Raw genomic sequence first — 23786 nt, forward strand, 5'->3', positions numbered from 1 at the left:
CAAGCATTTTCTATTTCTAAAATTTTCATTAAGAAGATGCTATTTCAATAGGAATCTGCTCTGGTTTGAATATGGTGTGGCTCTTTTCCCCAAAGTCATTTTCCTGTAAGTTTATTCCTGAGTGTGACCATGTTCAGAGACAGTAAAACCTTTAAAAAGGCAGGTTCAGTGCAATGTATTTAGGACAGTGGGAGGTAACACCCTTGGAAGAGATCAATGAAATTCTTGAGGAATCTTCCTCTAACATCTATCCTGAACCAACAGGGCTCCACAGTTTCTCAGCCTCCAAAACTGCGAGGTAAATAAGCTTCTGTTCTCATAAAGTACTCAGCCTCAGACTTACACACAACTGCTCACTTGATGTAACATAAATTATGGGAACATGGAATACTTACAATGCAATCTCTCATTTGAGATATAGTAAGACAACTTCTTACTTACAAGACTTTTAATATTTTGCCATTTTATACCTGAACAGGACCCAAGAGATTACTCAGTTTGCATTAATGTTAGAGATTAGGAAACTGAGGCCTACAGATACCTAGAGTGGCCCAAGCCTCAGTTAAGATCATCTATATGTCACTAGATGGGACTGCCTATGGTGGTAATGGTTGCTAAAATGAATGATCAAGGTTATGTGCCTCTTACTGGTACCCAAGTCAAATATGATGGGTTCAGTTTAGAGAACATGCACAAGTAAAAGTATTAAAAAGGAAAATCTTACCTAATTTACTTTTTGAAAAAGAAAAAGTAAATCCTACAGTAACACTAATAAAAATAGTGAGAAACCATTATTGGCAACTTTTTTTTTGAGATAGGCTAACCTTAAGTTCTTGGTGATCCTCTTGTCTCAGCCTCATGAGTGCTGGATTACAGGCACGTGCCATCACACCCAGCTCTCATTATTATCAACTTAAAGAACCAGTATTTAATCTTGATTTTGTAACTTTCCATGATAAGGAAATATTTAACTTTTCCTAGCATTATGGGATGAAACACATAGACACATCAAAGAACAGATTATAGAAAAGAATAAAGAAACTTTTCAGTGATTTTGGACAGTCTTTTCTATGTTTCTATCTGTAAATTGAAAAGATTAGTGTTTTTCTATCTTATCTGTGATGACAGTGTATTCAGTCAATTTAGCAGGTTGTGATTAGTATGTTTCTTAGTGAAATAGAAGATATCAGAAAATAAAATCAGAATACACCACCAGTAAGGCATATTTCTGTGAAATTTAAATATGGGTATATATATATATATATATATAGAGAGAGAGAGAGAGAGAGAGAGAGAGAAAGAGAAAGAGAGACAAAATTGTATTGGTTTTTGATATAAAATATGTTTCTTACTGTGCTCAAAGAGGTTTGAAAGTCACAGAAGATATCTAATGTCCCTTCTAGCTCTACTGTTGATCTATCTACTAATTAATTATTCTATAAGCTTTAGTAATTGAAAGGAATTTCATCTTTTAATTTAATCTGCTCTGTATATGAATCCAAAGTTTATAGGAAGAATCAAAGATGATTTAACATTGTTGAATTATAAGGTTTTAATGTAATTTTTTCAAATTTTGCTAATTTATCATTAAAAGGAACTACTGTGTGCATTTCTGAAATTACTAACTTAACCAGTAGGATAATTATGGAACAAAACCAAAATATAAACAAGGTAATTCTTATATTATGTACTAAATGTATATGTATGTGTGTTAAAACGTATTTTAGAGCAAGACTGTGTCCATTTGAATCCCAGTCCTAGTACTTACCAGCTATTTGACCTTAAGTAACTTATTTAATTTTTCTGTGCCACTATTTGTCTACAAGCTGAAGATAATTTCTTTAGAAGTTGTTGTCAAGATTATGTGAACCATTTGCATGTAAGGCAGTTAAAAGAGCATCTAACACAAGGTTAGTTCTTACAAACATTTGTTATTATCACTATTGTTTTTTCTATTAAATTTCTTCTTGCAAGTTATTTCAAAATTCCCTCAAATTAAAAATAATAAGGATCCAGGAATATTTACCTATATTCAATCAACATTTTGAAAGCCAATAGATAGCAGTTGAATATAATATTTTAGTACAGAAGTTCTATTAAAAATACAAATATCACCATTGGCTCTAACATTTTCCCAAAGACACATACTACATTGTTACTCGTCTATTTGTAATAATTACTACATGGCAGAAAGAGATAAAAAATCTTGACTATATTTGATAAATATACATATTCAGAATGATCCCTGAATGGCTCCTTTGTTTTTTCTACATGATACTGGGTCATTGGGAATTAAGACCCAAGGCTGAGAAGTATACAGAAAACAAGAGGACCTCCTATTAGTAGCAGTGTTCCTAGATAACTGTGTTGGGTCAGCACTCCCTACCCCATCCTTAGCCGGCACTGCAGAATCACTTGGATGGAAAGAAGCTGTTCTAAGCTTCTGGCACAGCCCCACCCGCAAAGGCATACCATCTACCTACTGAAGAGACAACAATGATAACAGCAAAAAGACCATTAGTTTAGAGAACCCTGCTTATCTCTGTCTATGGGCTCTAGGGTCTACCACCCACCATCTCAAAGAACATCTATGGCCTATCTTCAATGAAGCATATCAGAAACTGGGACCAACCCGCTCTCCCCCTCAGCAACTGGGCTGCCTCACAGCCTGTCACTATCTATCTCCCAGAGGGCCCAATGCAACACAAAAGGGGCCCAGGTGATAATGGGTCATCTAGATTCTACTAGAGACCTTGTGCCTAGTGGAGTGTGTGGAGCCTCAGCAGGCAAAGGATTAACATGTCCCATGACGTACCTGCATCAGATCTTGTTTTTCTTTTTCTCCTGAGCTAATTGCCTTTCTGATAGATTTCAGTTCAGTTAGAATGGCTTTGGCTTCACTAAGTTCATACCCACTCTGGCCTCCAGACATTTTTTTATCAATTCTGTTAAAAGAAAAATATCAAAGCATGATACAGTACAATTATATAAGCAGTAGGAATCGGTTTTGGATTGTCTTAGTTGGCTGAATATTTTACTTCATGACTCTCATACACGAGCACCATCTTTTCAGTGTGATTGTGTCTCCTCTTTCTCTCTTAATCATGTCCAGTTAAGATTTCTCCTATTCCCTCTCATATCTAGTCTATTTCCAATCACTTTCAGGCTCAAACAAATACTTGCCTTTTTTCTTCAGTCTGTTTGGGTGATTCCACTGCTGGCTGCACCCAGCTTATCACAAGCTGATCCTGATCTCCACTCTCACACAAGTAAGGGGTAAAAGTAAATGTTATAGCAGGACAGAAATGCCAATAAATGGCCACCTAATTTACACACCATGGTATCTGTGTGAAACCTAGCACAGAGCAGGCAGCTAGGTAGGCTTTTAACAAATGCCTACTATACAATTTTTTATACTAATGAGTATCCTAAGATATTTAGATTATATGGTTTCTTATTTCTTTCTCAATATGTAAAAATCATTTATCTATTTTTATTAAAGGTATGAGGTGAGATAAAATTGCTTGCTTTGCTGAATAAGTTGTAATTTAGGAATAAAACAGAAGGGCAGATGCGTTCATTTGTCAATTCCCATTGAGTAAATAGCTCTTTGAGTGAGCTAATTTATTATCCCTGCAGATCTGCTTATCAAATGTCCTTACAGTTTACATCACTACCCTGAGCTAGAGGATTTTGTGTAACCTAATTCTTTGTGTTTGAAAGGCTCAATCAAATTACCTAATACTTTAAAAAAAAAAAAAAACAGTTGAACATTCTCTTCATGGTCACCCTCCTAGTTCCCCCAATGACCATGCTGCCCAGGACTCATTATGAATACAATTTGAATTTTACTTGTGGGACTAATCCTCTGCCTCATCACCTATCAGCTCTGTACACATTCTTAGATGTGATCTTGGTCTTATCCACAGACTCTGCAGAGAAATGGCACCTACTAAATCAGAGAAGATAGACTCTGAGCTCATTTGGTTTAAAACACTTAATACATATTTTCAATGTGAAATGTGTAATCTGGAAAAAACAAAACAAAACAATGCTATCTTAATCACTCTAACAAAGTTAATTCAAACAAGTGCAGTTTAAGATAATATATTTCCCTAAGTACTATTATAGCAAACACTATATGTGACTGAGTAAGCAATTAAAACCTTTAAAAACCTAATAAAATAAACTTGGTCATAAGGTCACTTGATGATAAAATATAACTAATTAATCCACAGAATTATGCAGAGAGAGAGAGAGAGAGAGAGAGAGAGAGAGAGAGAGAGAGAGAGTGTTTAGGATGGGAAAGGGCCCTAGAGATTCCCAAGCTATACTTTCAAAGTAAAGAAACTGAGGCCAGAAACCATATGCAAATTTAGCCCTTAAAGTGCATAAACACTTAGCCAGCAGGACAATTCTCCTAAAATGACAAACTCTAGATTTGGGCTCTTATGACTATTACATCTATAATATCTGATGAGAACAGTGAAATACTTTGAATTTTGGGAACAGAGGTACAGTGAATTTTTTAGTTCCTCTAAGTATTATAACCACCAACTTAGTTGAGGCAAAGGCTTATTAATAAAATAAGTGTTATTTCCAAATATTGCACTTTGGCATCTTTGAGCACAGTAATTTTAAAACTAAACACAAATAAATAAAAACCAGAAACTATGAGATTTTATGCAAAAGCTAGTAATAAAGGTATCTGAAACTGTCAGAGTGAATTTCCAAGCCCAAGTAATTTCTTCCTATTTGTGTAAAATCCATGTAACATTGATAAAATATAACTTTAATTCAAAAATAACCTGATCATCTGAAAATAAAAGTAAGTTGTGGTCAAAACCAAAACTAACATTTATAAATAAAAGCACAACTAGCTCAGGCTGCTAATTTAAATTCTGAAGTGTATTAAAATTAGACAAAATTTTCTCAGCCAACTACAGGCCCGTGGCACAGAGAACATGACCTGCTACCACACTCAACGTTCCCTACCAGTCCTCTGTCCTTTTCCCTGCCTCCTCTAAACTTCTTTATGTCCTATGCTGACTTTTTCCATGAATTGCCTTTTTCTCCTCCACTTCTCATTTTCAACCTTTTCTCTCTTTTCACATAACTGACTATAAACTAAAATAAAATATGGATGTAATTTACTGGTTTGCTGGCTTTTTTCCCTGTGTACGTGTGTGGTGGTGGATACTGAACTTAGAGCCGCTTTGCATGTGGTAGGCAAGTGCTCTACCACTGAGCTACATCCTCAGCCTTTTGATGGCTTTTAAAATGAAGCACTGTGCTTTTTGTCTGAGAACTTTTTTTTTGTACTGGGAATCAAACTCAGGACCTTGCGCTTGCCAGGCAGTCCCTTGTGCCACTGAGCTGTATCCCCAGCCTTGTCTTAAGAAGAACTTAAGTAACTATTTTTTTTCTTAATTTTTTTTAAGTTTTGGCTTGTGTGTACTCAAAAATTAATTTTTACTTTCCTACTTTCTGAAAGATTTCAATTTGCACGCCTGCTTTGGAAAATGTGTACCTCCAGTGCCAAATCTTCACAGAATATGTACACGCTTTTGGCTTGCTGAGTGCTGCATCGCTTTCCATTTTCCAATTTTGAGAGCGCACTAGAGGTAGCAAATAGAAATATGCATCTTCCTGGTGTCCATCTATACATAAACTATACTACTGTTTAGGCCAAAGTCAAATTTGAGATGAGAAACTAAAATGAGTAACACAGGGAATAAAATGATATTTGTTTACCCAACATAAAACTATATAAAGTAAAATGAAAGCCCAAGCTTAAATTACCTTATTAATCTAGATTCAACAAAAATATTATGTTCTATTATAAATATCTGGAAAGTTACAAAAGCCTGCAATGAGATTCTAGATAAATCTATTCCTGAAATGTACTTTCTGTCACAGTCACAAATAAAAGTCCCTTTCTAGTATCAGGAATGTGGTTTCTTAAAAAGTCTGGTCTCTGGGTTCAATCAATTATCTTTGTTTTAGTAGTACGGTGGTTAACATTTGAATGAAAACAGCTTTATTTTGTCTACAGCTAAGATCAACAGAAGAGGTCCATGATGTGATATCCTTCTGCTCTTGGTTCAAGGGAATGCCTGAGTTTCTCCAACAAATGTCTATTGTTTTCTTGTGGAATGTTATTGACAGATTCTTAAACATGCCTTAGATTCCTATAAAAATTGCTTGCAAGCAAACTGCTTTGTAACAATATAGCATTGTCACATCAATATAATAAAAACAGCAAGTTTGGCTAACCTTTAATCCCAGTGGTGATATGAGTTATACTTTCATGTGCCATAAAAATGTTTAACATATAGCTAAACATTTTGTGGCACTCTTCAAAATTTGTTTTCTCTCCCCATCCCTCCCACAATATCCTGCTTTAGGCTGATACACAATTACTAAACAACACATTTACCTCTAGGTCTGCTGGGTCTTTAGTGGGGCTAGGTTGTTCGAAAATGGCAATACTAGAAAACCACCTGGGATCTCATAAAACACGCCCGGGGTGGAAATCAGAATCAAGTACTTCTTAAAGCTCGCTAAATTACTCTAATAGGCAAATAGGTTTGAGAAACACTAGGATGCTAGCATCTTAAAGAATATCAGCATCATGATTATGGGAGACAAGTAGCAAAAAGAAAGTCATAAAAGCAAATGTCTGACACTGAAGTCATGTGTCTGACTGATGGTCAAGAACAGTAACTGGGCATCCCAAGACAGACTCACCATGGAAACCTACAGAACAATCAGCATCTGTTTGTCTGCCCAATGATGCACAGGATCTTTAAGGGGGTAATACTTTGCTGCTTTGAACTGTTCTAAATTTCTTAAGCATAGAAAATAAAATATTGCACACAGACAAGGGACAAAGCTGAGTACTTTCCAAAGGTGGCTCCTGAGAGCAGTGTGACATTCCCCTGGTGCTGTTTTGGGGAGTTATAAGAAAGAAACCTGGCTCAAACTGATCAAGGAAGCCCTAAACACACTGCACCACCACTGGTGGCAAAGCCTATGCTAGATGGTAAAGATACAAAAAACAGCTGAGTGTCTTTCAGGGGAACTCTTTTGGTGATCATGTGGCTGTGAAAACTACAGGCTTCTTCCTCTCCACAACAGGCTGCTGGCTAGGGGACAAGGGAGAGAGAAAGTCTCAGGCATGCCCTTCACGGTTTGGTTAGGGTGGGTCTCATTAGACAGAGCAGTAGTTTCTAGGTCTAGGAATGACGTGGAGATTTCTAAAACCTGCTACATGCTCCATCATCTACATATTTTTTTGAATCTGGCCTAGCCTAAAGCTAATTCAATGGCCCATCAGATTTGATAACTGAAAGGGAAAGAAGAGAAGGAAAACAGGAAAGAGGATCAAGTTCCTTTGCAGAAACTTAAAACTTATTCTTGTTCTTCTGAGGTCAGTAACAGGGGACTCAGAACACAGTATCCCTAGCCAGTTTCCAGTGCAGAACATGAAGCGGTGCTTCCTGGGCCTGTTTTCTTAGCTCTCCACTACCATGGCAGAAGAGGCTGGCAGGGGTCCTGGAGATAAAGTTAAGTTTTTCACTTTGGTTTCTTTGGGTCTCCAGTGATTAATAAAAACTTCAGACATTTTCAAAGTATATAGATTTTTCCCAAGTTTTTTGTTGTTAGTTGATTGCTTTTCTGTATTTTTGGTACAAAGCTTTGAGCTTTTTGCTTTACGTTTGAGAACTCTCTTATGTAATCTGTACTTCTACTTTCCTTGTGTTAGTTAAGGAGCTTTGAATTATTGTAAAGTCAATTTCAGTATTTTTATACTTACTGCTGCAATGTTTCAAAGCCTTGTTCTTTATAGAGCAGTTCTTGCTTCATCTGTGAAAGTTCTCTCTTCAGCTTTTTAACCTTTTTTGAGAAATCAACATAAACATGTTTGCAAAAAATTAGCAACATAGTGCATTATTTTAAAGGATAATATAAATTATTAAACACATAAGGCCATTATTTTAAGTAACTTTCACTTTACCAGTTTCTTTACATGAATTCTATGGAAAGTCTATTCATTATATCTAATGTCTTCACCTCAAACCCCTGAGACAATATTATTAACATATTTTTTTATTCTTTTTCCAAACAAGTACATGCCTCCTCCCAAGTTTTTAAATTCCTCACACTTGTCTCCCTCACAGTCACTCCCATCTTCTCTAGTATCAATTCTCGATCCTCCCCATCCTACACTTTGGCTCTTTCATATCTTACCTAGTTTATTATCTTTCCTATCAGCAAGTTCTGAAAACCACATGGCTCCCCTCAATCACAAAGCGAACCTCCTTTCTCCCATATCTTGCCCTTACACAAAATATCCTCTGAAAACTCTCAATAAAATCAGACCCCACATCAACCTTTTCTTCTCATCTACCACCATTCTCCTCTTTAAGCCTCTTCACTGGGGAGTGTTTAACACTCCTCATCCAATCACCTCCCACTCTCCCCACCCACCTCACCCACCTCACTGCAGAACAACCACAAATAACAAACTGTCACAGTGTGCACAGAGAACAGACAAAGTGGGGAGTGTAACTGCAAGGACTGTCATGTAGAAGTGTTGTAAGATTGACTCTATGGGTGCTGTTATAATCAAATGTTATTCTTTCAGCAAAATACAGGGAGAGAGCTGAAATCACTTAAAGTAAACAATAGAAAGAGTAAATAATAGCACTGGACATACAAAGCTGTAAGTTATTCACAGGGAAGCAACATCCTACTAAAAATTCCCATTTAAGTCACAAACTCTCTTCACTCCTCTAGTTCCCAACCTGTAGTACCCCCAAAAGAGGAGGGAAAAAGAGGGAGACACATATATGTAAAAGATCTATCTATCTATCTATCTATCTATCTATCTATCTATCTATCTCTCTGTCTATATATATATATATGTATATACACACATATAAATATACATATACACACAGAGATAAACATAGGAGAATGGGAAAGCAAGGAAAAAGAAGATCTCCAAACCATTCCCCAATTCTCTCTCCCAAGGCAGAATAAGGGGTCACAAAGGGAAGAGAAAACAACTATCAGGTAGCAGAAATCTATGTTAAGTTTACAGAAGGGATGAAGAAAATAGTTGTGCTCAAAGAGGAAATGAACCAGAAATTCACAGCAATTTCATTCAATATGCCCACAGTAAATTTTGGGGAAATAGGTAAAAATTGGATGAGCTAATCAAAACAGTTCAAAATCTAAGTAAGAGATTCAATAAGGATAAGGAATCCTTGAAAACATGTCAGACAGAAATATCTAAAATTAAAAAACTATATAGAATTCATACACTTCAGAAATGATCAATGTGAAGATAGAGTATCTGATATTGACAGCAAAATAGTGAACTATGAAAAAGAGTTCAGTGAAGTCAAAAAGAAAATAAGAGAACAAGAACAGACTGGCCAGTAACTACTAGATGACAAGCAACTAAGCCTAATCAGAGTTAGAGAAAAACTAGAACACAGCACAGGCAGACTCACCAACATCCCTACAGAAATCATAAAAGAAAATTTCTGCAATGTAAGAAAAAGAATTTAAAATACAAGTAAGTGATGCTTATGGAACACCAAAGAAATATGATGAAAAAGGAAGCTCATCCTCATTAAATTACTAGATATCTACCAAAACAAACAAAAATGGAATTTTAAAAGCAGCCAGAGAAAAGCAAAACAAACAAACACAAAATGACATATAAAGGTAAGTCAAGTTAGAATTACAGCAAACTTCTCAACACAAACCATAAAGGCCAAAAGAGCTTGGAGCAAATAATCTCTAACCCAGATTAATTTAGCCATTTCTCTTATGGAGAAATAAGGTATTTAATGAAAAAGACCAGCTCAAAAGATATATGAATGCTAAACCAGCTCTAGAGAAAATAATTAAGAATATTCTTCTCTACAGAAATAACAAATCAAATATGGCTGAAAATACAGAGGAAACTAGTGAGGTCAATGGATAAACAGCAACAAAAAATACAGGAAAAGAAAAAGGATATACCAACAGATAAAAAAGGCAATGATAGTAAATAACGAAGACATTTCAGTAATATCAATGTTAAAGGCCTCAACTCTCCAATTAAAAGACACAGACTGGCAAACTGAATCAAAAAATGGAATCCAACAGCCTGTTGCATTGAGGAAATTTATCTAATCCAAACAGATATTCAGAGACTAACAATTAAAGTGTGCAAAATAGTATTTCATATACCAGGACCCTGAAAACAAGCAGAGATACCAAATGTATATTAAACATGGTAAACTTCAAGCTAAAACTGACTAGAAGAGACAAAGAAGCTCACTACACATTAGGTTCAGAAACAATCCAGTGAGAAGAGATAACATAGATAAACATATATGCACCAAATACTGGAGCACCTATCTTTATAAAACTAAAACTCCCAAAATTAACAGATCAAATAAACACTAATGCCTCATTTTTGCAACAAAGAGATCAACTGAACAACAACAAAAAAAATTCAGAGCTGATCCACACCCTTGAATATAAAAGACTCACATCAATGCAGTTAGAAATGAAAATGGTGAAATTGCAACAGACACTATTGAAATTCAGAAGATAGTAACTACTCCAAATAATTATATTGCAACCAATTAGTAAATTTTGAAGGCAAGGATAGATTCCTAAAAACATACAAACTAATAAAACTAACCCAAGGAAGGGCAAAGGATATAGCTCAGTAGCACAAGCACTTGCCTGGCAAGCACAAGGTCCTGAGTTTGATTCTCAGTATCAAAACAAACAAATAAACAAACAAACAAAAACCAAAAAACTAACCTAAGAGGACATAAATATGTTTAACAAACCAATGACATGAAATGAAATGGACACAGTAATAAAAAAGCTACCAACTAAAAAAAATCCAGGACCTGATGGATTCACGGCTGAATTCTACAAAACCTTTAAGGATGTTATATCACCAATACTCCTCAAGCTCTTCAAACAAATTAAAAGGGATGGAGTACTCCCAAACTTATTTATAAAAGCCAGTATCACTTTGATCTCCAAACTGGATGAAGACCTAACTAAAAAACGAAAACTTTAGAGCAATCTCCTTAATGAACTTAGATACAAAAATCCTCAACATGATATTAGCAAATAGAATGTAGCACATTATCAACAGATACAGAACCATGCCTGAATATGATAAAAACTATTTATGACAAACTAATAGCCAACATAGTAAATGGGGGAAAAACTAAAAGTATTCCTCCTAAAATCAAGAACAAGACAAGGATGTCCATTATCACATCTCCTATTCAACTCCGTATTTAAAACATTAGCCAAAGCAATTAGACAAGAGAAAGAAAATAAAAATAAAAGGGATACATATAGAAAAGGAAGAACTCAAAGTATCATTATTTGCAGATATGATACTGTACATATAAGACCTAAAGAACTTCACCAAAAATCACTTAGAATTAATAATGAACTTCAGCTATGTCAGGATATAAGATCAACACATAAAAGCCAGGTGTGGTGGCTCATGCCTGTAATCCTAGCACTGGGGAGGCTGAGGCAAGAAAATTATAGGAGTTTCGAGGCCAGCTTGGGCTACACAGTGAGTCCAAGGCCAGCCTGACCTACACAGCAAGACCTTGTCTTAACCCCCCCACACCAAAAAAGATTGACAAATGAAAATCATTAACATTTGTGTATACTGGGGGGCTGGGGCTTTAGCTCAGTGGCACAGCACCTGCTTGGCAAGCCAAGGTTGTGAGTTCGGTTCCCGGTACTGGAAAACAAAACAAAACAAAAAAAATTTGTGTATACCATCAATGAATAGAATGAGAAGGAAATTATGAAAATAACACCATTCATAGTAGTTTCAAGAAAACTGAAATATCGAGGAATTAACCCAACCCAGGAAGTAAAACTCCTACAGTACTCTGAAAACTACAGTGCTCTGAAAAAGGAGATTGAAGAGGACATCATAAAATGGAAAGATGTTCCCTTCTCCTGAACAGGCAGAATCAATGTTATCAAAATGGCCATACTCCCAACACTGCTACAGAGATTCAATGCAGTCCCAATTAAAATACCAACAGCATACTTCACAGATCTAGAAAAAACAATGCTAAGATTCACGTGGTATGGGAAGACATCCAGAAGAGCAAAAGTAATTCTGGGCAACAACAGCAAAGCAGGAGGCATAGCAATACCTGACTTCAAGCTATACTACAAAGCAATAGTGATAAAAATGGCATGGTTCTGAAACAAAAATAGACACTATGGATCAGTGAAACAGAACTGAGGATACAGAAACTTCCCCAACCACATTCAGCTATTTAATCTTGGACAAAGGGGCCAAAGTTGGAGGAAAGGTAGCTTAGTCAACAAGTGGTACTGGGAAAACTGGTTATCTGTGTGCAGAAGATTGAAACCGGACCCTTACCTTGAACCATATACTAAATTAAAATCAAATGGATCAATGATCTAAACATTAAAACAGAAACATTAGACCTACTAGAAGATAAAATAGGTAAAACATATAAAGACATAGGTGTAGGAAAGGATTTTCTAAACAGAACCTCAATGGCACTAGAAACAAAAGCAAGAATGAACAAGTGAGATTAGATAAGACTAAAAAGCACAAAAGAATCAGTAGAGTGAAGGGACAACTTACAGAATGGGGAAAAACATGCCAGCTACTCATCAAACACAAAGAACTCAAAAAATATCTAGAATATATAATATCTAGAATATACAAAGAACTCAAAAAATTAAACCACCGAAAATGAAAGATCCAACAAGAAATGGGTAAGAGAAATGATACTTCACAGAGGAACAGAATGGGTAAGAGAATGAACAGACATTTCACAGAGAAGAAAATACAAATAGTCAACAAATATATGAAAAAAATGCTCAACACCTCTGGCCATTAGAGAAATGTAAATTAAAACAATACTAAGATTTCATCTTACTCCAGAGAGAATGACTATCATCAAGAAATTAAACAATAACAAATGCTGGTGAGGCTGTGGTAAAAAAAGGAACCCTCTTTCATTGTTGGTGGAGTAAACTAGTACAACCATTATGGAAATCAGTAAGGAGATTTCTGAAAGAACTGAAATTTAAGATTCCTTATGACCCAATGATCTCCTTGCTAGGTATCTTCCCCAAAGAGCTGAAGACATCATAGTACAGTGATACACACAAACACTAAGGTTTGTAGTAGCACAGCTCATAAGAGCTAAATCAAGACAACTGGATAAAGAAAATGTGGTACCTGTATATAATGGAATATTATTAAGAATGACAGATTTGAGACATCTGTAGGAAAATGGATGCACCTGGAAATATAATGTTGAGAGAAATAAACCAGACACACAAACTTAAATACCAATTGAATGAGGCAAAGTACAAACAAAGAGAACAATAAAGGATGGATAACAAGGGACAAAAAGATGAATCTCTTCCAATAGGGAAGTGGTCCAAGAGAAAAAGATGCGCCATGTACAGGAACCTAATAAACTCAGTTAATGTAAACATTATATGCCATAACATAAGCTAAGATTAATAACAACAACAAGAATGAAAAATGGGATAGAGGAACTGGAGAAGGGAGGGAAGGGGAAGGAGATTAAAGAGGAGACAGGTGGTGCTGTGTACATGTTACCACTGCCCAAGATGACTGTGAACTTCATGAACTGCAAACACATACTAATAATATTAAAAGTTAAAAAAAACCAGACATGATCCCTGCACTCATGGATTTTACAGAACCATGAAAGAGTCTGATATTTAGCAAATAATCAACAAAATAAATCTTACCAATTACATGGGTAGCATGAAGGAAAAAATTCAGGATACAGTGAGATATATGGGAGTGGGATAAAGGACACACACACTACTTTAGTCTGACAGACTGGATAGAGCTTGCCTGTGGAAATGATGGTTAAATTGAGGGGTCGTGGGGTTTATTTTGTAGAAAAGTGTTCTTCGATGAGTAAAGTTTGTTGAAAAATCCTAAAAGTGTGTGTGTGTGAGATTTCTGACATTTAAAGCATGTTACTGTTGCTGGATTAAAGAGGGGAGGGGTGGCACAAGATGGGACTGTATTAGATAGTCTTGAAGCCCTCCTGATGACTTCTAAATCTTTTTCTAAGAACTGTGAAAGTCAAGGAGGGATTTTAAAGCATGATCTTCTTTAAGATGTTAAGTGATCACTGTGAGGACTCTGCTGTGACTGGCCTTGTGTGGGTCAAAGTGGCCGGAATACCTTCACTGTGGATTGGTCTATGGGCAAGTGCTGTAGAGAGCAAGACACAAAGGAGGTGGACATCAACAGAACTTAGTAATGGACTCTGCGTGGTGGGTGAAAGGACAAAAGGTATCAAACATCACTTTCAAGCTCTTGGCTTGGCAGCTGGGTGGATTAACACATTCTCACCAGCTGGAACCACTAGGGGTACATGTCTGACTATCACATCGGCAGCTTGTACCACTGGTGATACAAATGGGTCTAATCATCTTTATCAGTCTTTTTACTAATACAATTAACAAAAAGATGCTCAACAGGACAGTCGTGCATGTAGCACCAGTGGTTCAAGCCACCTGACAGCTAGACATACGAATTACAGCCCCATTGTGAATGTGTTTTAATGCAGAGTGGGACCAAATTTGGGGGAGATTTCAAAAGCAATTGGCATATGTTCAGAAGAAGTGGAGATAACAAAACTGAGCCTCATTAATACTGAGATATTTTAGAAGCTGTCCTCTAAGTGTGTTTTTAAAAAGAAGAAAGTTCAGAAATAAACCTTGGACACTTTAACTATTTAGAAGCTTGTTAGAAAAAGACACAAATTGTGAAGCAGTGGCAGAAAAAGTAGAAGGATAAAAGACAGCATCATAGAAAACAAGAGAAAAAAGGAAAACAGAGACTAGGAACCATAAGGAACAAAGTGACAAGGACAAGAGCCATGTAATACTCATATTTGTACATCTTAAGGCATGATACGTTAAATAGATTGTCAATAATTTATTCATTGAGTTTATCTGAATATGTAACAGGCACTTATATGTTTTTATGGAAAGAAATACAAATAATTTTACTTCAAGGCTCAATTTATAACAACGAGAAATAAGCAATGTCACTAGAATCCAAAGAAGGAAAGGATTGCCGTGGCTTGGAATGAGGGCTGATCTCATGGAGAAGAAGATAACTGAACTGGATTCTGAAGGTACTGTAATATCGCAGAGGAGCAATGAGCTCGTTCACAGTGTATCATAAAGATGCTTCTGTTTTAACACTATACTACTGCCAAGCCAAAAGAGCCATCAGTAATCAATACCTCATTCCATACGCACTTTCTATTTCTGACAGCATATTTCTGAGTATTCTCAAGTGCTTTTTGTTAAAAAGACAATACTTATCTTTAAAAAAAGAAGTTAGTCTAAAAATTAATAGCAACTCATATAGCTAGACTGAAACTTGTCTTTATCTTTTAAAACAGAATTAATGAAAATAATCAGGATACTGAAACCACTCACAACAACAAATAAAATAATTAGTATATCTCATTTATATAAAGCAGCATTATATTTAAAATCATTTGGATTGTTATTACAGACCAACTTAATTTTTTAATTAGTTAAAGTATTCTATACCTCAAAAAGATATTAGCAGTCCTATGTTCTTTGCAGCACAATCATTGCAGCTAAAATATGAAAATAATCTAAATGTCTATCTGCACAAGAATAAAGACAGCTTAGCATATACCCACAATGAAGTACTATTCAGTCTTAAAAAAAGAAAGAAATTACACAATCTGTGACAATGTGGATGAGCCTTGAGGATATTATGTCCAGTGAAAAAGCCATCACAGAAGGACAAATACTGCATGATTCCATATGTTTGAAGAAAACAGTCACTCATAGAAGGAGAAAGCGGAGCAGTGACTGCCGGAGATGTGGAATAAATTGAAGAGAATCTGCCAGGCAACAATGTGCCTCTACTTAATACTGTATTGTACATTTAAAATCTGATAAGAAGGTAGATTTCATGTTAAGTGTTTTTACCACAGTATCATAAAAAGTGAATTTTTTTTAAAATCTAAAATTAATTTTTTTCTTTTGCAGTAATGAGGATTGAACCCAGAGGCTTCACATTGAGCTACATCCCAGCCACCTTCCTCCCCTCTTTTTGAAATAGGGCATTGCTAAGTTGCACAGGCTAGGTTTCAGTGTGGGACACTCCCCGTTCAGGTTCCCAGCAGGGATTACAGGTGTGCATCACCATTCCTGGCACTAACTAACTTCTAGAAAACTTAAACTCTTCTCAGTTTAGGGACATAGGATTTTATCATATGTTGGGTAATAGTGATATAGAAAGCTAATCTGTCCTCTATTTTCTTTCACATTATTTTGTTTACCTAAAGTTGACTGTAAGATACTATTTTTATTTTGGAAAGTCTTAGTGGATTACCTGACTGATTTTTAGCTCATTAGTAGTAATTTTGCATTTTATTCTTGTTAACAATGAAAAAGTCACTCCTGTTGTATTGACAAATAAAACAAACATTATTTCAAACTAGTATTCCTGGTTTTGGTTTTGAGAATATGGTTGTAGGCAGTAGTTCAGCAATCTGTTTTCTCTAGAACCATTGTGACATCACTAGTTATTGGAGGAACACTGCTTCTACTCTTTCAACCTGTAACCCACTCTCAAATGTAGCACACAGAATGTGGACGTAAATGCCTTAGATCACAGCTACAGGATTTGGTCAGTGCTGACTTACAAACATAGCACAGTGTACTCCCTGGGATGCAATAATAAGAACTAAATTCATAAGCAGTATTTTTTTATTCTAGGCATTGTGCTAAGTACCTATTTCAATAATTCACTTAACAACTAATCCAGTAGCTAGACACAGTTTTAATTCATATTTTGAAGATGAGAAATCTAAAACCTAAACAGAAAAAAGGTAGGTAGCCTGCTGATTACACTGCTATTAAGCAGCAGAGATCAGTCTAGAACCCAGATGATTTTTTTCTTCAGTACTAGGAATTGAACTCAGGCCCTTCACATTGAGCTACTTCCACAGCCCACTCCTCTCCACACTTTTTTCTTAAAGACAAGCTCTCACTATACCCTGAAATTGCCCAGGCTTGTCTCTAACTTCTGATCCTCCTCTCTCAGCCTCCCAGAGTGTGGGCATTACAGCTCTGCACCACCAGACCCAGAAGGAGAATCTTTTGAAACTACCAGTATAAATGTTTTAGCTACTCATGGCACAAAATACATACAATATGAAAGACAAACTAGAATGACATGCCCCCAGTAAAATCCAACCCTTCATTCCACTTAGAAGCTTTGTTATTCCCATATCCCAGCAGAAGTGAAGACATGAACAGCCTCACAGGTCCTAGAGCCTGTGCTTTCTCATATGTACTGAACTTTCTGCAGCTGTAGCCACCCACTTAATTTTATAGATCTTTTTCTATGGAATCAAATCTCACAACCCAGAGTATTAAATGGGAGGCAAGTGACCTATGACTTTTGTACATTTCTTGCTTTCTATACTGACTATGCGAAAACAACTGACATTTTAAATTGATTTCAAAGTTATTTCTGAAAAGTAGAAAGAAGTTGTGATTAAATGTGATAAATATGACCAAAAATCATAGAGCTTCTTATCACCTCATATAGTTCTGGTGCAATAACTTCTATTTTGAAAGGAAAAAGCAGATGACAGTGAAGAAAAGTAAATTCAGAAACCTGTAGACCTTAGAAGGATCACAAGAAAGGCAAGTTTCACAAGTTTGGCCTTAAAGTGAACCTTGCAACATTAAAGCTATAATGAGCAAAATGGCATTTTACTAATGACTACCTTCCCTTTTCACCATTTACTCCATTGTCTTGCAGGGAACTCCTTAAAATGAACCAATAAAGGGCAACTGTCAACCTGCTCCTTTTGAAAATCTTTCTCTTGACTAGCACGTCCACCTTACTAAAAATCCTCACCATTGTGCCTCATCTCTAATCACCTTTAAGGAAAATGAGAAATCAACTCTAGATAGTCAAAGGATTAAAAATAAAATAACTTATCTAAGGAATAGAGCAAAATAGAATCTCAGCTGCTGCTAGAACCATTTATGATGATTAATTATATAGTTTCATGAGAAACAAGATGGGTGAACAGAATATTTTAAAACTTTAACAATAAAAATAAAGCAAAAGTCAAAAAATTATATGGAACATATATGAACTACACTATCTCAAGAAATGAAAGATAAAAATATGGAAGATCAATACTAGAACTCCACAAATAAATAAAATAAATCAGCAAAGTACCATATGACCTAGCAATTAAACTCCTAGGTGAATAATTGGAGAAATGACAATGCATCTCTATAAATACATGTGCATATATGTGCACAGGTCTTGTATACAACAGCACATTTGAGGATCAATAAGAATTGCAAAACTTATCTGTCTTAGTCACTTTCCTGTTGCTGAGATATAATACTCAACATTCACAATTTAAAGGAGGAGAGGTTTAATGTGGCTCATGGTTTCAGAAGATGCAGTCCATTGTCAGCTGGCTCCAAGGCAGGAATGTCATGGTGAAGGTATAGAGGAAAACTTGCTCACCTCATTGCAGCCAGGAAGCAGAACATAGGGGTAAGGTGTATGGAGAGATACATGACTCAGTGATAACCCCCAGTAACCCACCTCCAACTGAGCCTCACCTCCTAGCAGCATATTCAAATACGAACATCAGTGACTTAATACATTGGCAAGCACAGTGCCCCCATGATCCAATCACCTCTCCAGGACCCTCTAGTTAAGTTGACAGTTGACTGGCACAATATCAATTATTTTTAAATCTGTGAGCAAATATTTTGTAATCCTTAATGAAATCATGAATCTATATAATCATAAATGACTACTGTGGTGGATTGACAACTGGTGGTCAATTTGTAACACCCACTTGAGCTGAATCAGTGTGGTACTGGACATGGAAGGCCCATCTGAGGATTGTTGCTAACAAAATAGAAAGGAGAGCTGGAAAAAGAGGTGCTTTTAGGGGGGCTGTTGATTCTCCTGGAGGAGCTTGTCATGCTAGCTTTCCTAATATGAATGCGGCTGTTCTCATCATTGAAGATGCTTGGGACCTAGTTGTTGTTCAGAATGGCTATGGTTCACTTTGGGGGAGCTCTGGTCTGTACTTTGAGCATCGCTTGCTGACTCTGGAGGGGAGAAGATGGTGCACTGTTCAATATCCTGGAGAAGCTTGACATGCTGACTTTCCTGATGTGGACTTGGCAGTTCTCATCATCGGAGGAGCTCAGGAGCTTGGGACCTCACTATTGCTGAGGACAGTGGCTGTGGTACTTTTTGGGGGAGCTCTAGTTCTTACTTTGACTGTCAGTTCCTGGCTCTAGTGCAGATCCTTCAGCCTGCTGGCACAGCTCCTTCATCTCGCTGGCACAGACTTTCTAACTTCCACCACTGATTTTGGGGACTGTTTGGGTGCCTATTATAAAATAATCCTATAAATTATGTGTTCTGTATTATTTTCCTTGCAAACCTTGACTACAACAACTACTAAATAAGAAAAAGGAAAAAATGAGCCATTATGTGACTCCTGGTGGAGGTACATACTATCCATGATAAATTCACTGCTCATATGGGATGTGGAGACAAGGGGAGAGGAGCTTGACCTTATAAGCCGCACCTATATCAAATTAGCAATTCAAAGAAAATATAGGGGCTGAAGAAATATGTTCATGCATACCATGAGGATGTAAGAAACAGAAATTAGCAGTGATGGCTTTGAGAAAACATGTAATTTTGAACAGTTGCAAGGAAAAGATAACTAAAATAAACATGGAAAATGTACCTACCAATTGCAATGTACAGATCATATTTGGGCCCTGCTTCAAATAAACCAATAATGACAACAATAATAATAATAAAAATAAAATACAATACAAATGGGAAATATAAAAATTGATAAAGTATTTGGACAGAACCAAAGAATTCTACTTAATATTTCATAAAGTTACATTGGTATAGTGGTTGTGTTTTTTAAGAGTCCCCAGCTTACAGAAATATATGCTATAACACTTGTAAATAAATGATTTTTTATCTCAAAGTTATCCAGTGTTGTGGATAGTAACTAAAAGAACAAAAATATTTAGGAATATGATGAAAACATAAAAGGTAATTATAATTCTGTCTTGGTTACTTTTCTCTCGTTGCTGAGACAAAATATCCAACGACCAAAATGAAGGAAGGAAAGGTTTATTTAGCTTACAGTTTGTGGGGGTTTCAGTCCCTACTTGGCTGGCTCCGAGGCAGAAGATAGCAAAGCAACAAGAGCAAAGGCGGGAATGGCAGCCGAACAGCAAAGCAGCCAGAGTAAAAGGGAGGAAGGGCGGCAAACAGCTTCCTTCCCTGCCTTACTTTGTAAACAGGCTACCCCCACCTAAGGGGAGTGTAGCTCTCACATAATCTCCATGCCCTCCTCTTCCACAGGCTCAGGATGTATACAAAGTAAGCACCCTGGCTTCCTGCTGAGTCACTTAGCCAAACCTCTAGACTCCCCAAGTTGACACAATGTATCAACCATAACAAATATTCTTTCTATTCATATGCAAAGTTTCATGTTACCTCAATAGAGTATTTTTAAGATAATTCTTCCTTATTATTTTATTTTTCCAATTCCTGCTTATTCATTTGTCCTATAAAATCATTTAGAGTTGATCACTTACAAGTGATTATTTTCCTGTCAATCTTGTCCACCCAGTTTGTCCTCTTCTAGAAGAAATTAACTGCATTTAATTTTGTATAAAGCTATAAGCATGATGGACATAAGGGTGTTTAAGACTTAAGATGGAAAGATTGATACAATGGCTTATATTGGTGAGGAGAGACTGAGTCTCTCTTCAGCAACACAGTGCCAGTGAAGGGTTACTTTTCAAGTATGTATTAACTTAGTCTGCAGTACAGTACTCTTCACAGTTAGTAAAGGCAGGCAGAATCATTAGATAGATGAGAGAAACAAATTACTATGAAATTTATAAATGTGCCCAACTATGCTTTTGAAGGAAAAAAGCACTACTACTATGCTATAAACTTTAATTATTTGAAGTTACTAGCATAGTATAATAGTTAATATTAGTACTTATACTAAATAGCTTATATTTCTCATTTTCTTTCATGTTACTTTTTTAGTGAACATGAGTCATCATTTTTAATTTCATTCAAAAATCACTAAGATTGTTGTATTATTTCTAACCAACAACACCTTCAGTACAAATTCATTTCCAAGTATCACAGGAGAAGAATAAACCATCAGTACCGCAAACTTTGGTGTTCCCAATTAGTTTTGCTTTCTCCTTCAACACCCTGAAATAAGGTAAGTCATAGCTGAAAGAACTCATAATGCAAGCAAAGTTTTTTTAAAAAATACAAGTGTAAAGATATCATTCATGTGCAGTCAAGAGACAATCCTTATTTCTAGTAGTAAGGTACTGTATATTCCCAGAACAAGTATTCCTTTTCACTAAAAGCATATTGCTATGATTTTTGCTGCATTACCTATATTGTTTAAAATGTGATATTTTGACATGCACATGACTAATTACTTTAACTCCATTTACAGTTATAAACCAAATCTTAAATTCAACTGCCATTCTTTTAAATCTATAGAAGATAAAAAAAGATGAGATTTTGTGCTTTTTTGTTTGTTTGTTTTCCAGTACCAGGAATCAAACTCATGACCTTGCACTTGCCAGGCAGGCACTGTGCCCTGAGTTAAATCCCCAGCCCCAACAGATGAGATTTTGACTTTCCTAAGTTTATTGCTTCTACTAAAATAAAAGTGATGCCATTTTAACTATATATGATTAAATATTGAGAACAAAAGGCAATCTACTACTATTAATAAGTGTCCATTAATTAGCAACATTTGAATTGGAATATATAACCAAAAGGGCCTTTGTTTCATCTTTTACAAAGTCAAAAGTTGTTATTTGACCACATGCTTTGGTGCTCAATAAACTTCTCAAAATCCTTTGTCTTCCTAAAGGTTTTCTTACATTTCCAGCTTCCTATTTCAATTTAGTAAAACAATGGTAGAAATTTAATAAACTTCACCACAAATTTTCTCCACCAAATTTTCACATCTGACCTATTTGTAATTTTGAACATAGATTCTTTTTCAAAAAGGTTAGCTGAATTTGACATCTGTCCCTTACCCTAAGAAGGCATTAGTCTAAATATCTATTATAAATAAAGACTAATTAAAAGTTTTGCATTGCTCTTCTTAAAAAATAGATTTTTCTCAAGCAATTAAAATCACAAAGACTTGACTTTGGGAAAAGTCAGTGTGACACCTGCTAACATTGTTGCATCCATATAATAAAGCATGAAACTAGTGTTTGACTCTCCTGAAAAAAAGATGTTACTGTGACCAAAACTTCAGGCAAGTACACAGAGACACCAAAGAAAAAAGGGGTTAGTTCATTCATGAATTACTATTCTTGTGACACTAATCTGTGAAAGAAACTTCTATACACAGGGATTGTAACTGGTTAAGCCAGCCAAAAAAGGCCAGGTTACCAAACTCCAAGATTTCCTACCATGTTACCCATCCACTTCTGAAAGTGGCCAAAATGTGTACAGATACCAGAGGCAGCCTAAGCTTTTACAGTGTGAACCAGCTGGAAACATCACACAGAAATATAAGCCAAAAGGGCCAGAATGCTACAAGAGCAATGCCAAGAGGTGTTTTCACTTGCCTGCACCAGCACCAATAAAGGTGATGAAGACAGCATCACTTCTGACCTTATACTATAGTTATATCTGACATCCTATTGGGAAAAGGACTTTCGTGAGAAAGGCAGAGCACTCTGGCTCATCTTTTGGTCACACAGCAATGAAATACATATGTGATTTCATAAAATATAGGCTTTTAGTATTAAGGGTAAATTAACCCTCATATAGAATAAGCTTTATCTAAAAGATTCTCAATGTGTTAACCATTGTTACCCTATCATATTGTTATAGAGGGTTTTTTTTTCTTTATCTTTAAAATAAAAATTGAAAAAAACAAAAAAACAACAATTAACCATTATTACCCTATCACATTGTTTTGAAAGTTTGTTTTTTATTTTTTGTTTCTTCTTCTTTAAAATAAAAATTTAAGGGCTGGGGATTTAGCTCAGTGGCAAAGCACCTGCCTAGCAAGCGCAAGGTCGTGAGTTCGGTTCCCGGTACCAGAGAAAAACCAAATAAATAAATAAATAAATAAAATAAAATAAAAATTTAAGGACTCTCAACCCCGCGCGCCCTGCGCTGAGAGAGCGAGTGCTCCAGGAGCTGCTGGACTCGTGGGTTCAAGTCTGTGCTTGGCCCACACTGCCATGGTTCCCAGCTGAAACGCGGGGAGAGAGCGAGGTATTTCCCAGCTACTCCCTGAGGGCAGAGTACACGAATCAGGACCCCGCTGACATTACAGACGGAGTCCTGGCCTCCGTGCTCCCGCAGCACAGAGGAGGTTTTTACTCAGAAGCTCCAGGGACTTCTCTGGCTGCGGGTGGGGCGAACAGACTCTCCCAGACCCGACTCACCCTGCACAGAGTGAGCGAGTGCTCCAAGAGCCGCTGACCGCAGTTCAAGTCTGAGCTTGGCCTTAGCCCAGACCCCCTAGCGAGTCGAAGGCTGGGGAAGTCTGTGACTGATACCCATCTGGGCTGCATCTGGTTCCTGTATG

At 36.3% G+C, this 23786-nt stretch overlaps 1 protein-coding gene across 1 annotated transcript in view; it reads right to left on the reverse strand.

Moving 5' to 3' along the window:
• Wwc2 (WW and C2 domain containing 2) overlaps positions 1 to 23786 on the reverse strand; it is a 119812-nt gene that overhangs the window by 71196 nt on the left and 24830 nt on the right. Inside the window, exons 4-5 of the mRNA XM_013513141.1 lie at positions 7820 to 7899; positions 2816 to 2945 (exon numbers count right to left, since the gene is read on the reverse strand). Coding sequence (XP_013368595.1) covers positions 2816 to 2945; positions 7820 to 7899 — 210 coding nt within the window. The remainder of the gene's footprint in view (positions 1 to 2815; positions 2946 to 7819; positions 7900 to 23786) is intronic.

Source organism: Chinchilla lanigera, unplaced genomic scaffold (genome assembly GCF_000276665.1).
Source record: "Chinchilla lanigera isolate Chin_1 unplaced genomic scaffold, ChiLan1.0 scaffold00002, whole genome shotgun sequence".
Taxonomy (NCBI): Eukaryota; Metazoa; Chordata; class Mammalia; order Rodentia; family Chinchillidae; genus Chinchilla; species Chinchilla lanigera.